The sequence below is a fragment of the Gorilla gorilla genome, chromosome 1 (assembly GCF_029281585.2).
Source record: "Gorilla gorilla gorilla isolate KB3781 chromosome 1, NHGRI_mGorGor1-v2.1_pri, whole genome shotgun sequence".
In the NCBI taxonomy this organism is placed as follows: domain Eukaryota; kingdom Metazoa; phylum Chordata; class Mammalia; order Primates; family Hominidae; genus Gorilla; species Gorilla gorilla.
The window spans coordinates 165,861,991-165,878,833 of record NC_073224.2 but is presented as its reverse complement, the minus strand read 5'-3'; the positions used below and the strand labels follow the sequence as shown (position 1 = coordinate 165,878,833).

The 16,843-nt window shown below is 32.6% G+C and overlaps 1 protein-coding gene across 2 annotated transcripts in view; it reads right to left on the bottom strand.

Annotated features, from left to right (window-relative positions):
• Positions 1 to 16,843, bottom strand: part of LRRIQ3 (leucine rich repeats and IQ motif containing 3) — a 172,014-nt gene that overhangs the window by 50,136 nt on the left and 105,035 nt on the right. For both annotated transcript variants that reach the window (XM_063697669.1, XM_063697672.1), the window contains one exon: positions 2,766 to 2,895. In XM_063697669.1, the coding sequence (XP_063553739.1) occupies positions 2,766 to 2,895 (130 nt within the window). The remainder of the gene's footprint in view (positions 1 to 2,765; positions 2,896 to 16,843) is intronic.

The window sequence follows — 16,843 nt, the reverse complement described above, 5'->3', positions numbered from 1 at the left end:
TATGGTCCCATATGGGATTTGTAATACTCAACCATATATAATTATTCAGGCTGATCTTATATTAACAATATAAGGATTAGAAAATACATAGAATAACATGTTATTTTCAGTTAAAAATTAACAAATCATATATTACTCTTAAGGGTAGTTTGATTGTCACCATTATATTTAGCCACACAAATATCAGTATTTAAGAATGGTATCTAAAAGTTGGAATTATGGTAATAGGTGATATGAATAGCACTCAAATTAATCTATACTCTGTCAGAAACATTAAGCAACGCATATATCTCAAGTAAGTCTTATATAATGTCTAATGTTTAGGAATAGCTCAAGGAATGAAGATACAAAAGTGTGCAAGATATGTAATTGATAATACCAGAACCATTATTTACTGAGGTGAGCTTCTCTTGGAGATTTTAGAGGTAGTATAAAATCTCGCATATTAGCTAAATTATGTGATTCTTGTTCTTATCAACTAATTTAAGGACCATAGATGGGCTTTGGTGATCCCATGAACCTCCTAAAATTATAAATAAAATGCTTTTGTGCTCATATATATATTTTTTTAATTGAGAGATTAATGTTTTTATCATGTTCTTAAATTTCTTCATATTTGGGCTTGTGAACAAAGAAGAAAAAATAATCAGTGCTCAGGAGTAATAGTATCTAGGAAATAGGTCTACTGAGATATGATCCATATTGTGGGGCAATTTATGCTCACATTTATGCTCTGATTATGAAGAGATCTCTAGCCTAGTTGGAAGTAGGTACCTATTAGCAGACTGGACCATTTTGAAAAAAAATTTAATCCACAGTCATTCACTCATATTCCCTTTACCTTAGAAGGCAGAAGTAATATCTAGAATTTATTATATCCAAAATTAACTTTGGGTATGAAGTTTTGATTATTCGAATATTCTGACCATAACGTTCTTTTATAATTCATACATGTATAATAAATTTTCAAAGTATAAATATAACAAAATATTGATAACACTAAAAATGCTTTTGGCTCATAATTTAGAATTTTTGATACTCAGAAGGTTGATTTCTTTCTTTCAATGCCTTGAGATTATTGAGAGCATAAAAATTGTAAAGTTTAAAATACCTCAAAAGTGTTAAATATTGTCAATGTTTTTACTCCTTTACTTCCATTCACTCTTAACCTTCTCCAACATGGTTCCTATCTCTGCTCCTTCGCTGAATTTGTTTTTGTCAAGGCCACCGTTGATATCTATGTTCCAGATTCAATAAATACTACTTAGTTTTCATATTCCAAGACTTTTGGCCAGGTGAGGTGGCTCACGCTTATAATCCCAGCACTTTGGGAGGCCGAGGCAGGCGATTGCCTGAGCTCAGGAGTTCAAGACCAGCCTGGGCAACATGGTGAAACTCCATCTCTACAAAAAATCCAAAAGATAGCTGTGCATGGTGGCTTATGCCTGTAGTCCCAGCTACTTAGGAGGCTGAGGTGGAGGATTGCTTGATCCCAGGGGGTCGAGGGTGCACTGAGCCATAATCACTCCACTGCACTCAAACTTAGGTGACAGAGTGAGACTGTCTTAAAACAAACAAACAAACAAACAAACAAACAAAATAAAAAGACCACACACAAAGGCTTTTCAGCTGGCCTTCAACACAGTTGAACAGTCCATTCTTTCTTTTTTTAAAAAAATAGTTTTATTAAATTAGTACATGTGTAAAATGGAGAACTGATGAAATAAAGCCACTGGCAATGAGGATCTAACAGAGTTTGACCAATTCATATGCAAAGAAGAGAGAATCAAATGGGATAAAGACACCATCATGGGATTAAAAAAGAAAGATTTGAATGTTTAAGAATTAGGAGAAGCCCTTGAGAAGAATAAGACCTTCAAATGATTTTACAAAAGTGATTTTATGATTCTTCTGTGAAAGATAAAGAAAAGTTTATCTAATCATGACATTTTATCAGAATAAATGTTGTAAAACAAAATCAAGATCACATTTAGTTTTTTTTTTTTTTTTTTATACTTTAAGTTTTAGGGTACATGAGATCACATTTAAAACTAAAATTTTATCAGCAATAAGACAATAGGCATTTTTATTCAACAAAAATGATTATGTCCAAAGTCTGAAAGAAATTTAATAATTTATAAAATTTAACTAATTTATAATAATTATTCTGATACTTGACAGATTTCCTGAAGGAGGTACAATGCTGACATAGCCATACAGTAACAAAGCTATCAGTTCAATGATTCTTCCTAACAAAAATTTCTCCTAATTCCCAACTTCTACCCCAAATGAGGTTCTTGATATCCATAAAGTAACCTTCTGAATATGTATATTTAGAAAATGTTGAATAAGATATGATTTTTTAACATTGCTGTAATATTTTTAATGGGAATAGAGAATACATAGAGAAAAGTGCACAAATCACAAGTGTATAGGTGGATGAATTCTTCCAAAGCATGTAACCAACACACAGATCAAGAAATAATATTATCAAAATCCTAGATGCCTGTCTGTAATTTCTTCCAGTCACTACTCCCTATGAAGATAATTATCATTTTTTAGCTTTTTATACATGGATTACATGTACTCTTTTGTGTCTGGCTTCATTTGCTCCAAGATATGGATATTTTATCTAGAAGTCTCAACATATATTTCATAGATTTTGGATTTATACTTGCAAATCAACATGCCCAATTTCTAATTATATTATTTACTCTTCATCAAAATATATTTATTAAATATAATTAAAAATTCATATAACTAACCTTTTTGAATGAGATGTCTTGATGTTTTTGATTTCATGCCTAGATCTTTTGGTTTTAATTCACATAAAATAGATGACACATGTTTTCTGTGTTCACCGGAATTTTTTAAATCAACAGGATAATACATATTCTGTGAAAATAAAATAAAAGCAATGACAATGATAATATCTCATGTGTTTTAGAGTTCTTCAAGGGTTTTCACATGAATTATACATTATCATGATTGATTTTCACTTAAAACACAAAAACAAAAACCTGTGAGGTAGGCAGGGTTAAGAAAAAAATTTAAAAAACTCCACTGTGTATAATTTTAACAATCTGTCTTTCTACTAATATTATACCTTGGCCAATGCTGTGAGAGAGATTGAGGGAAAGAGAGACCTGCCAGGAAAGTGCTGTGACCAAAGGAACAAGGGAAGAGGGAAAATAAGGAATAAACAAAGAGAGGCAAGATAGTGTTCCCCAGAAAGCCTGAAGGAAGATTCAGAGTAATAAAGGGAGGTACAAAATTATTTCACAGAGCACTAAAAGGCAGTAACATGGGGGAGGAAAAGGAGGGACAATAACAGGAAGAAAGGAAGGGAGAAACGGGACCAGAATTATCACACATTTTAAAACTACAAATGGGCCAGGCACAGGGGCTCACACCTGTAACCCTAGTACTTTGGGAGGCCGAGGCAGGTGGATCACCTGAGGTTAGGAGTTCGAGCCCAGCCTGGCCAACATGGCAAAACCCTGTCTCTACTAAAAATACAAAAATTAGCCAGGTGTGGTGGTGCATGCCTGTAATCCCAGCTACTCGGGAGGCCAAGGCAGGAGGATTACTTGAACCCAGCAGGCGGAGGTTGCAGTGAGCCGAGATTGCACCATTGCACTCCAGCCTGGGCAACAGAGCGAGACTCCGTCTCAGAAAACAAAAAAAAAAAAAAGAAAAGGAAAAGGACAAATGGATCAGCTATGTGTGGGAAGAGTAGCAAGTAGCTTCATGGGGAACAGAGGCATTGTCAAGTGTAAACTGTATAATATCTGTGAACTGGTTGGGATGTTTTAGTGACAGTGTTATCTGTTTTCCTCTTCACAGTTCATCCAGGACTGTTATGGAGCTTTCATCAGGTTATCAGGGACATAGGCTCTTTCAAAGTTCCTTTATCATCTCTTACTGTATCTGCATGGGTACTATCCTCAAACTTTTCACATGAGTGAAAATAGCTACTAGAGCTCCAAACACCATTTCAGTCAGAAGTTGGAGGAAAAGGGAAATGACAAAAGGACACAGGCCATGTATCTTAAGGAGCTTTTCCAGAGGTTCTTCAAATAACTTCTGTTTAATATCTCATTGGCCCCACATCCGGCTATGAAGGGGAGGGTAAATAATAACGTATTTTGCTAGGTGTTTTGCTGCCTGGAATGAAATTTGGGCCCGTTACCATGACAGAAGAAAAGAGTAGATATTGGTAGGCAACCAATAATCCATCAGAGAAAAAGTTCAGAAGCTTAGATGAGGGTATGTGTTTACACATTAAAAAACTTTCTCGGGATATGATACTTTCTTTGGTAAGAAACACTGATCTGACTTCAGAAGACTCACAAATATTTAGTTTCCATAGATCTTTCTGAGATCTTTGGTTTTGTGTATTTGTTTCTGGAACATTTACATAGCGCTTATCATTTGCTATTGTGAAGTTCTTTATGGATATTAACTCATTTAATAATCAAAGCAACCATAAACTGAGCTCTTTCACATGGACATCTCATACTCAAGAGAATCAAAACAGTATTTTTTTCCTCCAAATATATTAGTTCTTAGTCCTAGTTTCAGTGAATGGCACCACATTCATTTAAGAAGAAGAAAGTCAGGTAAACTCTCTGATATGTCACAGCTGACAGAATTTTGAAATAGAGAATTTATCCTCACATTTCCCCCATTACTTCGACCTGTTCACTTGTTCAAACCTCCTTTATTTGATAATTTAGAAGACACTTGGATATGTGCCTTGGTCCCCTGTATTTACAATTTTCTTAGTTTCTATTATTTAAATTTTATATGTGATATTCTCTAATTTACTTATCAAAAACAATTTGTCTCCAAGCAGTGACTCATAGGGTAAGGGCTTTTTAATGCTCATTATAGGTGTTAAGTATCATCTGTTCCTGGAATAAACCTGTTTTTATTTTTCATTTAAAAATTCTTCACTCAACTCTTACACAAGACAATTTCTATTCACTCTTTATGTGATAAAATCACCTCATTTTGCTAGAAACACAAATAAGTACTTTTAAGCTCATACATTCTCTTTACACTTAAAAATTTTTCAATGTTGCCAAGGATAATTAAAATTTAAGAAGTCACAATACCAAAACATATTGTCAAAATATGACACAATTTTAAGTAATGCTGCTTCTATTTTCATTTAGGCCCTGGTTTTTCTATTAGAAAGTATGACAAAATACAATGTGTGGCACTATTTTGCAATTCCAGTCTGTAACAACAACTCTAAATACTTTTTCAACCTCAAATTCTTCCGCAAGTCCTCTTCAAGTTACATGATCACTCTCGTATTTTCCTACTTCTAAGAATTTTGCTCTATTTGGAAACTTCTCTCTGTTTCTGCCTCCTAACGATGCAATTCATCACATGTTGAAAATCACCTCAAATTGCATTTGAACCATAGAAATGTGTCATTTATTTCTTTTATATATCTCACTTTTATCCTACCCATGATAAAATAATGAGTATGTTCAGTGATCCTGTTTCCACTAGCACTTACACCTTTAGATTCCCCTGAAAAAAACAAGAACTCCCCCCAAAAAATCTGTCAAATTTGAGATATCCAAACTCTATCACAAATACAGTTAATTTATAAACTCATGAAATGTAAAGGGTCAGAAATTAAGTAGACATCTAGTTAGCTCCTTTTAGAAATATATTTTCTTTTTTTCTCCTAATTATCCTTTTTCATGTATCTGGCTGTCATTGCTTGCCACATTTTATAAAAATATTTCCTTCCATGTTTTTAGAAAAGAAGAATTCATGACAAAGGGTACATATATGACAGGGGAACAAATCTACAGAAAGATGATCAAAAAGTTTAAAGCTCTAAAGGAACTGAGGCTTACACAAGCTGCAAAAGTAAAGAAATGGGCTTTTCTGTTACATGTAATGCAAGAAGGGAAAGAGAATGTGTGCACTTACTGATAGATCTTTGAGCTCATAGAGAAGGAAAAGTTATCAGAAGACTGGGAATGATCTAATAACGATCTTACTTTCAATAACAGAAAGTATATGTGATTACCCTACTTTAGACTTAACACTGGTCCTCAATAATTGCAGAAAATATTTTAAGGATATTTGGTAGCACTTAGTAAAGGAATAATAATCAAGGAATAAGTTGACAATAAACTAATTATATCAAATACAATTTCATTTTTAACAAGGTCAAAATTAATTCAGGTTCAAATATCCTTTGCATGGTAAACCTGTATTCAGCAGTATGTTTGATAAAATCTTCCATTACTTTTAGATAGAGATCAGAAATGTTGAGTGACCATGAAAGACTGAAGATTAATAAAATGATGCCAAGCTGAAGGGAGGTATCTAATGTCATGATACGTGGTTCTGTTTTCAGCTCCATTCTGGTGAACGTTTATATAAATGAGAAGTAAAATATAAAAGAAATGCTTGCTACCTTTTCCAATGAGATAGTAAAAAAAACAAAATCAATTAATACCAAACAAAAATCTAAGATAGTGTCAACAGCCTGGAAGTAAATTAAGCAAATGAAGTAAAATAGAAATAAATATTGCAGTTGGGCAACATACGCTTAATCACTGGGATACTTGGTGGTGATTTTAAAACATGCGTGATAAGACATATTATATTATATTTATAAAATACGTTTTAGTTAAAAGTAAATTAGTTAGGAATTCGTTATGTGATGTGACCCTAAGCTGTATTAAGCATTTCATTGAGAAAGAGAGAAGCAATAGTTTTACCATATTCTCTTCTGAAGAACTATGTCAGATCAGGAAAACATATTTACAGATGATTTTGGATAACCTGGAACATGAATAGTAAGCAGCTTACCTACTGAATTATTGTGAACGTAAGCCCTGTATAAATAGGCTATAGATAAATCCAGTATAGAGAAAAGGTAAAGGGAGATTCAGGGTCCCTATTTCCTCCAGTATCCATCTTCTTCATTTTGAAAAATAATGCAGAAAAAAATAATTTTTTGATCAACTCAGAAATACTTAGAATTTGTTCTTTAACCCTTCTTCTGAAACCTTATGCCTAAGCTATCAGCAAATCTTGGCAAGGCTACTTCCAAAATATATTTTAAATATGCTTCCTTCTCTAAATTTTCAGCTACTTCTCTATTCTACAGCTATAATCGTCTATTTCTGCTCAATCACAAATGCCTCTTATTGGACTCTGCCTTCACCATGGCTTTTATAATATACATTTGCATTTGTCAAAATGTAAATCCAATCATGTTTCTCTTTTAGCTTTAAATCCTCCTACTGTTCAAGATGCTAAGTCCTTTCGACGAGGTATAGAACATCATCAAAATATGGCTCCTCACCACACAGCCAAACTCATCTCATGCTACTGTTGACTTGGTTTATTACAGTCCTGCTATACTAGATTTAACGCAGTCTCTTGAACAAACCCCAAACAAAATAAGCTATTGCATGCCTCAGGTCCTTGTATAAGATCTTTCTTCTGCCTGGAACACTCTCCTTCCCAAAATGTGCATGGCTAGCTCCTTTTCCTTCAGGACTTAACTTTAAATATTGTCTCCTCAGAAAAACCATCCATAACAATCTTATGAGAAATAGTCCTCCTCCTATTATTCTCTATCTCAACATCCTAGTTGTTTTATTTATAACATTTATCACAATTTTGTTTGCTAACGTAGGTTAAGATTTGTTTTGTTTTGTTTTGTTTTCCTAGAATCTAATCCACAAGGGCAAGGACTTTTCTCTTCTTTTTTACTCAATGCTGAGAATGTTCTCTGACACTCAACAAATACTCAATAATTATTCATTCAATGCTGAATGAATACAGCCAAAGAGAAATAGCAGAAGGAATGAGTGGAGATTTAGAAACTTCAGTTCAATATGATGTAAAACAAAGCTCCATTCTTTGGAGACAGTCCAACAACCAGAAATAATTTTAAAAGAAATGTATAGCTTGTATTTTCTACAGGAATTTGCCCCAATAACACATTCAACATTCTCTTCTTTTCTTCCTGAATTCTTTCACATCTTTTTGTTACTCCAAAGCTTCTCACTCAGCAACCCTTCACAACTCTTGCATCTCTTTATAAACTGTTTATCACGATTCTCTGAATTTAGATTCTCTGAATTTTTTGGTGTCTTAGATTCTCTGAATTTTTTGGTGTTTCTATCAACTTATCAATTTCTGAATTTGTCACACACACAAAAAGCATAAACATAAACATCTGGTAAGAATAATTATATCTTTAGTCAGATACATCTATCTACCTGTTCTGTTGATTCTATATCAAAAAAAAAACCAAAACAGCAATTAAAGAGCCATCCTTAGGTAATTCAGAGTGAAGAAGCTGAGAAAAGATAATCTATAATAGGTATAGAAGTGGGGGAGACATAGTATATTAATAAATCTCATCTAATCATAATAAGAATTTCTCAGAGCATTATTGAAAATTGGAATAGATTATCTGAGGAGCTATATAACTCTCCACAATTGACAAATTGAATAAGTACCTGGTTATAAAAGTCAGATGGATTATGGTACTAGATATGTATTTTCTCAAGAGAGATAATGATTTATCTTTAAAAATTAAGGAGCAGTAGCAGTGGTAACAATTGCCTATATCTTCTTTCTAGATCAAGAATAAACACTTTATACTGAACTCTGCTGTCTTTCAAATTCAAGGTGCATTTTCAACCCTTCCTAGTTTGAGTTTCCCAACTTAGCCTAGTTAGAGCTCTAAAAAATTGTAATTTTGTTTTCACATTCTGAATGATACAAATCAGAGTGCTAATCCAGATCTTACCTTTTCCAGATAATACTCAAAGAGATTATACTAAAACACAAACAAAAAGAGTCGCCTTTATTTGTTTGAATGAAAATTGTTAGCTCTAGTGTTTGGCAGCACAGCCGCTCATTAACATAGTATGCAAAGCCTTCACCTTACGGGGAGGTTAACGTGTACAGCAATCCATGTATGGCAAGTAAATAGGGTTGTCCTCAAAGTGGGTAAACTATAGAGTAGCACTTGGACTCTGCTTTCAATAATAAGTACTGGCTAACAAGAAAAACCATGGAGAAAGGAGCGTGGTTCAAATGGTTTAAAATGAAGTTTTACCAGAAATAGTTACTAAAAAGTAACTCTAAAAAGTTACTTAAAAAAGATAACCCCTTTAAGTGACTGGCAGGTTTAACCGCGGTTTGAATAATTGCTACTATCCTGCATTTGATATCGATCTTACTTTATCTTAAGAGAGTGAACTAGAAGTGATAATACCCTTGATACGTAGGAGAGAATCCAAAAAGAATAGCCTGGATAAATAAACACAGGAAACATATAGTATAAATAAAAGAAATGTGACATTTCTCTTCTACACACAAAGTAGCCAAGAAATGAGGGCACCTGAATATTATATTATTCTGCAAGTGTCCAGTTTAAGAACACATGACAAAAAAGATAATAGAAAGCTTATGTTCCCTCAGTTCAAGAATGGTCTAATAGTCTAAGGTCTATCTTTACTAAGATTGGAGGCACCAATGTGTAAATTAATGATGCCTACTCTTAGCTACACTACAGTGGACACTTGGTAGTAGCCTTTGTAGAACTCAGTGAAAAAGAGATGTTGCAAACTTCCATGAGATTTTAGAGCAGGTTATAGTTTCAAATTGAGGAAAAAACAATGCTAGTTTGTGTATTGTAGTAATTGATACTAGGTGGAATAAGTAAAATAAAGGACATGGGGAAATTTCAGAATATATAGTTTTCATTTTATTTGAAAATCTCTCCAAAAATGTATTTGATTAATTTTTGTTTACATTTCAATACAATTCTATTCACAACCCTATTTTTCTAGTATGTGGATTACATTATCTAGTAGCTAACATATTATTAGTAATGATTAAAAATAATTTTATATCTTTATCTAAAGAACTCATTTTAAACAGAGTATAACTCTCCCTTAAATAATTAATATCATTGTTTATAGCCTTCAAAGCATTTGTTGCATTCTACTTTATATCATAGTTATGTCCATTGCTCACCCCTAGTAAAAATTACTCTCTCTGAGGACTGAGGTTGTGGTTTACTTATCTTGATATTTCCACACCAGTTTGATTGTATTCTTCAGTCTGTTGTATTATCAAGTCACAAATAACAAAAAAGGATGATAAATTTGATTAGTTTATTCAACAACTATGTATTGAATGGCAGCTATATCCATGGCATAATATTAAACATAGGCACAAAGTTATTATTAGTGAATATTTAAATTATGTCTTTTTCAAAATATTTCATAATTTACTGATTATTTCCCTACGTAGATGTGAAAACAAGAAAAAAAGCATTGAAAGTGAGAAAAACATAGTAGAAAGCATAGGCTAAATTCTTAAGCTCCTGATAAAAATCTGCATTTTACTAAACCTCATGTTTTAGGTCAATTAGTTACGATAATATTTTCAATGTATAAATCTAATCATTTTAATGAAAGAGACATATGTATATGAGTAATATGAGTTTACACTGCTCAAGTAATTTGAAATTCTGAAAAGTTCATAGTGTCATGTAAAATTTAATGATGGGCAATAAAATGGAATTTTCAAGAGGGAAATTCTTTTTTCTTAACAATAAAATACATAGCTCAAGAGTCTATATTTCTAAGTATATTTGAACAATGTCTATATTTATGAAAGATTTAGAAAAAAGCCACAAATGGGGACTTGTCAATATTTTATTACTGATTAGTTTGCTCTTACTTTACCTAAACACCTTAAGTAATCCAGCAATTTAGAATTTATATGTTTTAAGTTTGAGTTTGAATCTGAGGTGGGATTTATATTTTTTCATGAGAAAAATGTCTCCTATTAACAAAGTAGCTATATATATATAATTATATTTCTAAAGTAAGGCATATTACAATCTACTTGCATGTACTTCATAAACACACATTGATAAATTATCAAATTGACTCAATAACGATTACTTGAATTATATTTTCTAAAATTGAGGTTTTATCCCCCTGCAACTTGGAATAATATATTCATTTTAGGATTTCAGAATATTTCTTAAGTGTTACTTCACGTAAGTTTTTATTACAATACTGAAGCCTAAAATGACTGTCTCATATGCAGTATAGTTATGTTTCTTCTCCGACAAATGCCACATGTATCTCTAAAACTTCAGGGACTCTTTTTATCAAATGATGGATTATACAACAAGGCAGAAAATACACACACACAAACACACGTGAGTATGTATGTACATATATATCTCCTGAGGCTCAGTCTCAGTAAACTGCTATCACTCACCCAAGGTAGGCAGCCTGAAAATTCTACAGCCTCAGTACAAATCTTAGTCTGTTTCACTCCACATTGTATTCAGCACAGCTTGCTTAATAACTTTATGCCTACTGCTCTGATCAGAAATATTTCAGCCACTGCCCAAATGTTAATTATTTACAAGACTCCAATATTCCGGGGACTGGATAAGGTGACTCAAAACTGTAGTTGGCAAACTATTTCTACCAACAAGCCTATTTTAAGTTCTTAAGCAATTAAGGCAAGTATTGTCAGAATCTTGTATATTTTATTTTTTAAAGGCCTTAATATAAAGAAATGCCTGCAAGTGACTGTAAGTCTCTCTGGGCTTTGTAGGTGAATTTTGTCAGCAAAACCCAGGCTTATAGGGAGTATCTAAAAAACTATCTTAAGTAGACCAGAGAGCATCGGTGTGATTCAATAGTTAATATTTTCCTTCCAAGTCATGCTGCCTAAATAAGTTTTGAGAAAATTCAGTGCTGTTGATGTATAGGTAAGTCATAAAACACAAATCTTTGTTATTTAAAGCTTAGACCAATATTGAAATACATTGAAATAGCCAATATCTCTTACATTGAACAAATAAAAATTCATTCTAAGTAAGTGGTAAAGAATGGTGCTTTTATTGATCTTATTATCTTTTTCATTAAAAAAGGATGAACAGCTTAAAAGTTTTTGCATTAGCAGTCTCTGCAAAGCGATTTTTATGATGGTATGTTTCATTCAATTTAAGAATTGTAATGTTAGCTTTCTTATATGAGGAAGGAAATAATATCATTAACATTTTAATGCAAGTTTTAAATTGTTAATAAATGCTAGCTTGAGTGAATTACTAAGTGTATTTCTCTTTTCAACTTTACACTTATCTTGTGTGTACAGCTGATATCCCTAGTGTCCAATCAGAGACAAGTTTTCATCCTGTTGTCCAATGAATGATGTGCATAATTCCTTTTGGCACTGATGAGAGATGAATACACACATCCAGCCCACTTCAGTGAAAATTGACCCATAATTTTTTTTTATCCTGAAGAAAAATACAGTAATAAAGTTTAAAGATGGAAAAACTCAGTTAAATTCTTGAGGTGTACCATTAGTTAACAATAATCAGCAAACATTACATTTTGCCTGGAGGACAGTGAGCTCAAGATTTGCTTTTAGGTGCTCATGAATTCTAATAATCATGGCTCTCCAAATGATAGCAAGAAACCTAAACATGTGAATTTTCACGTTTCAATGAGCTCAAAAGTTAAAATTCAAAAGGACAGGCATACTTTTTAACTATTTTCTTCTATCTCTACTGTCCCCGAATATTTTTCTTGTGAAACGAGTGTATGCATTTCTAATATTTAGCAGTTGAGAATATATATTTATTTCCCACAGAAAGACAAAAAGTGCAGATCTTATGTAAAACTCCAATGCTGTCTCTCTAGTAGCATTATCAAGATAATACCAGAATTCTAAGAATTAAGGGGAAAATGACTTGGCATACTGAGGCAGTCTAACTGTCATATATACCAAGTATTTTACCTCTAATAGTAGTAAAAAGGAATATGCTGTAAAAAGTTGTTTATCCACCAAAACATTTTAATTTTCTTTAATAACCCTTAAGAATCTACTATTCGTTAATTTATCTATGTGATTTATTTTTGGTCTGTTAATATCATCAGCCTATAGAATTTCCAGAATAATGAATTTCATTATAATGACCACAGTACTGGTAACCCCCTTACTTTATCTATCTTTGAAGGGTATTCCAAGTTCTACTATAACAGGACTGTCAAGAAAATCAGTTTTATTTCTGTAGCTCATAACTTTATGTTTTATTCTTTGACTTGCATCTTATAATGTTAATGTATTTTCTTTCAATGATTCCCTTCAATCTTCCCACCCACATACAAATATCACAATGATAAGCAGATTCTGTCAGCTATTATTTTATATTAGGGCAGTAGAATAATGTTTTCACAAAATATATGAAAATGATTATGTGATTTATAAGTTGTAACTCAAAACAATATAAATAGAATTTGGATTATACTTTTTAAATGCAACAGATACAATTTTAAATAAATAAATATTTTTTGAGCACATCCTATGTGCGTATCACTATGCTAAGTACAGGGTGGCAAAAAAAAAAAATAATAAAACACAACCTGCCATAAAATGGCTAATATTTTTAGTGTAAAAATGTTCATATAGAATAGTCACCTTAAAAGGAGGTCGAATATAAATAAATTTAAATAAAGACATAAACAAACCTGAATAACATCAGAGAGAGACTAATTTCCCCTAATACTAAAAGTGGTCTTTACTAAAAGAGAATGAATCTTCATTCTGGATGACATCAGAGACTATATTATTTTATTTACCATTGCAAGTTGAAGTGTAGAGGGAAAAAATAAAGAGGTACAATCTTGGAATAAATTATTCCGAAATAAATTGAAGGAGTTTACCAGGAAGGAGGTTTTAGCCTGGGAGCCCAGAATTTAATTTAAGGCAAATGAACAAAGGCTTTTTAGTGCCTACTTTAAGATAGCATAATTGTAGAAAGAAGGCAGTGTGCTGGAATGGAGGTGAAGCAGAGAAGGACATATAGTGATGCTTTTTATGTCAGACCTATCTGTGAAAAAGACTTTGCTCTCAATAATTGACTGATTGATACATAGGCACTAAGATCAAACACAGTTAATTCTAACACACAATTCTAATAATGGAATCTCTCACAATATGCAGCCATGGTTTGCTTCTGAGAAAAAAGCTGCTGGTAGAAATAGTGCTACATCTCTGTAATCACCCTCTCCATCCTTTGGAGCTACTAAATCAACAAACAGAGACCCCACTCTCTTTCCAGTTCTAGTACCTGTGACAGGAGCTATTTAAGTGTCTTCAGACCAAAATTTAGAACTCTTGATAAATTTATCTTTGTGAATAGCCTAACATATAATGCTGGTAGTTAGGTTTTTACCTCATTTTGAGACTTCATCACCCCTTTCTGCCTTTGCAATGTTTCCCAGTTTCTTCAAACTTGACATCTGCCTTGAGCCATTTCCTAAGCCTCTATTCTACCTATCCAGTCTTTAGTCCGAGTTTTCTTCTTAAGACAATACTTCAGCATGGTGTCTGGGATTTGATACCTGATGACAGATTCCATTAACCGACTTTTAATCTTAACCTGGTCCAATTTCAATGTTGCTAAATGCTTCATGCCAGTTGCTCAACTCTTTCTTGCCATGTGGACAATGAATAGAGCTTACAGTACTCACTGGATACCAGACTGATTCTCTTTTTCTAATTCCTAGTGCTATAACCATTCTGTCTCCTGTACTGTCATACTAGCCCAGTCCAAATTCTTCCTTAGTTTAACCTATTGTGTTTTAATTAATATACCATCACCTGTGAATCTCAAGATAAAGTATATGTTTAAGTTTTAATATGAGTAATAGGCTAAAAGCTCTAAAAGTTATCAAAAGATTGAGCTCATTGGAAAGCATCTTAAAGAAACCGGGAACATGAGTTAGGCAGATGTAAAAGAGTAAATAATACTTAATTTACATTAGGAAAACATGAGGCAAACAGGTAATAATGGACAAAAGACTAAAGAGAATGGTGAACAGATAACAAAAAACAATTAAACAGTAAGCCAAAACACCCATAAACTCCTGTAATCTATAATCCTATTATGCTCTTTTATCTAGGCTCTAGGAAGTTTTCTACACTTTCTTGTCATCTGTAACATTTCACCACCTACAAAACTTTAGGCTGACAGGTATAAGAACTTACTCTTTACTCTTTCCTTCATATCTTAATTACAATTAAATAGCAATCCTAACATTTGGTTGCTTATATGGAAGATTAAATAATAAATGTAACTTGTTTACTCAAAGTATTTTGATAAATATTATGCATATAATTCCACAACTCCACATATGGTATTAAAATATATAGAGAGAACTTTTATTGCCAAATAATCATTTTGAGTGCTCATGTGAAATTAAAATGTTCATTAACAGCCCTATCCACTTGTTTCCACATTTTGTCTCATACATCTCTACGTTTAAGATAATTTCCTTTCCATTAACACATTTGCCAAGCTAATTCTCACTTCCACAGCTTTGATCATATAGTTTTCTTAGTTAGCATTTTCCTTCCTCTGTTCTTCTGAATAGTATTATTTAAAACTTTATCTTTTTTTTTTTTTTTTTTTTACTTTTTGGCTTTCATTTTTTTCAATGATCCACCACAGAGTTGGTGTTTAATTATATAAATGTATTGGTCTCTATTTCATCTTTATTCCTCTATTACCTCATCTAAAATGCTATTTCATTAAAAAAAATCTACCCTCTTTAATTATCCCATCGCATGTTGAGGTGAAAAAAGCACGTAAGAGCATAGAATGTGAAATTTTTAGCTAATCTTTAGTACTCATGTAAAAACAATCTGTGTTGATATCTGTATTGATACTTATATCTATAAATTTGTGTGAGTACCTATCTACTGACCTTTAAGTATATGAGCAAAACTGATTTTTTAATTATAAAGACCATCATATTTGCATTATACTGTGTGGCCGAACAGTGGGATAAATCAGCATTTCTATAGGTAAAAAAGTCATCAGGCCGGGGGCTGTGGCTCACAGCTGTAATCTCAGCACCTTGGGAGGCTGAGGCAGGTGGATCACGAGGTCAGGAGTTCAAGACCAGCCTGGCCAGTATGGTGAAACCCTGTCTCTACTAAAAATACAAACATTAGCTGGGTGTGATGGTGCCTGTAGTCCCAGCTACTTGGGAGGCTGAGGCAGAAGAATTGCTTGAACCCAGGAGGCAGAAGTTGCAGTGAGTGGAGATTGCACCACTGCACTCCAGCCTCGGCAACAGAGTGAGACTCCATCAAACAAACAAACAAAAAAACAAAACAAAAAAAATCAATAGTCTCTCAGATATTTGAATATTCTTTCCACATGTCAACTCTCAGAAACTAACTCTCCACATAGATTTCTATCCATTATAAGTCTAAAAATTACAAACATTTCGTAAGTTTTTTCAGAGAAAATAACACAATATTCATACACTTGGGAGGAATTATTTGCATGTTAATTTCTGAAATTTATTATAATGACATAAAATGCTTACATTTTAGGATAATAGATTTAAATATTAAGCATAAAACAATAACAAACTATACCATTGAAGATTCTTAAGATTTTTTGTCCTTCAGTAGTAGCATACCTTTTAAATAATATAAATTATTCAATGCCAAAATTATATATACAGACATACGTATCAATAAAATAGAACTTAGATTCCAGGAATAAATCCTTGAATATAGTCAATTGAATTCTGACAACAGTACCAAGATAATTCAATAGAGATAAGAAATTTTTCTCAACAAATGGTAGTGGGACAAGTGGATACCTACATGTAAAATAATAAAGTCAAACCTTTACCTCACACCACATGAAAATTAGCTCATGATAGATTATAGGTCTAAATATAAGAGCTAATACTATAAACTCTTAGAAGAAAACATA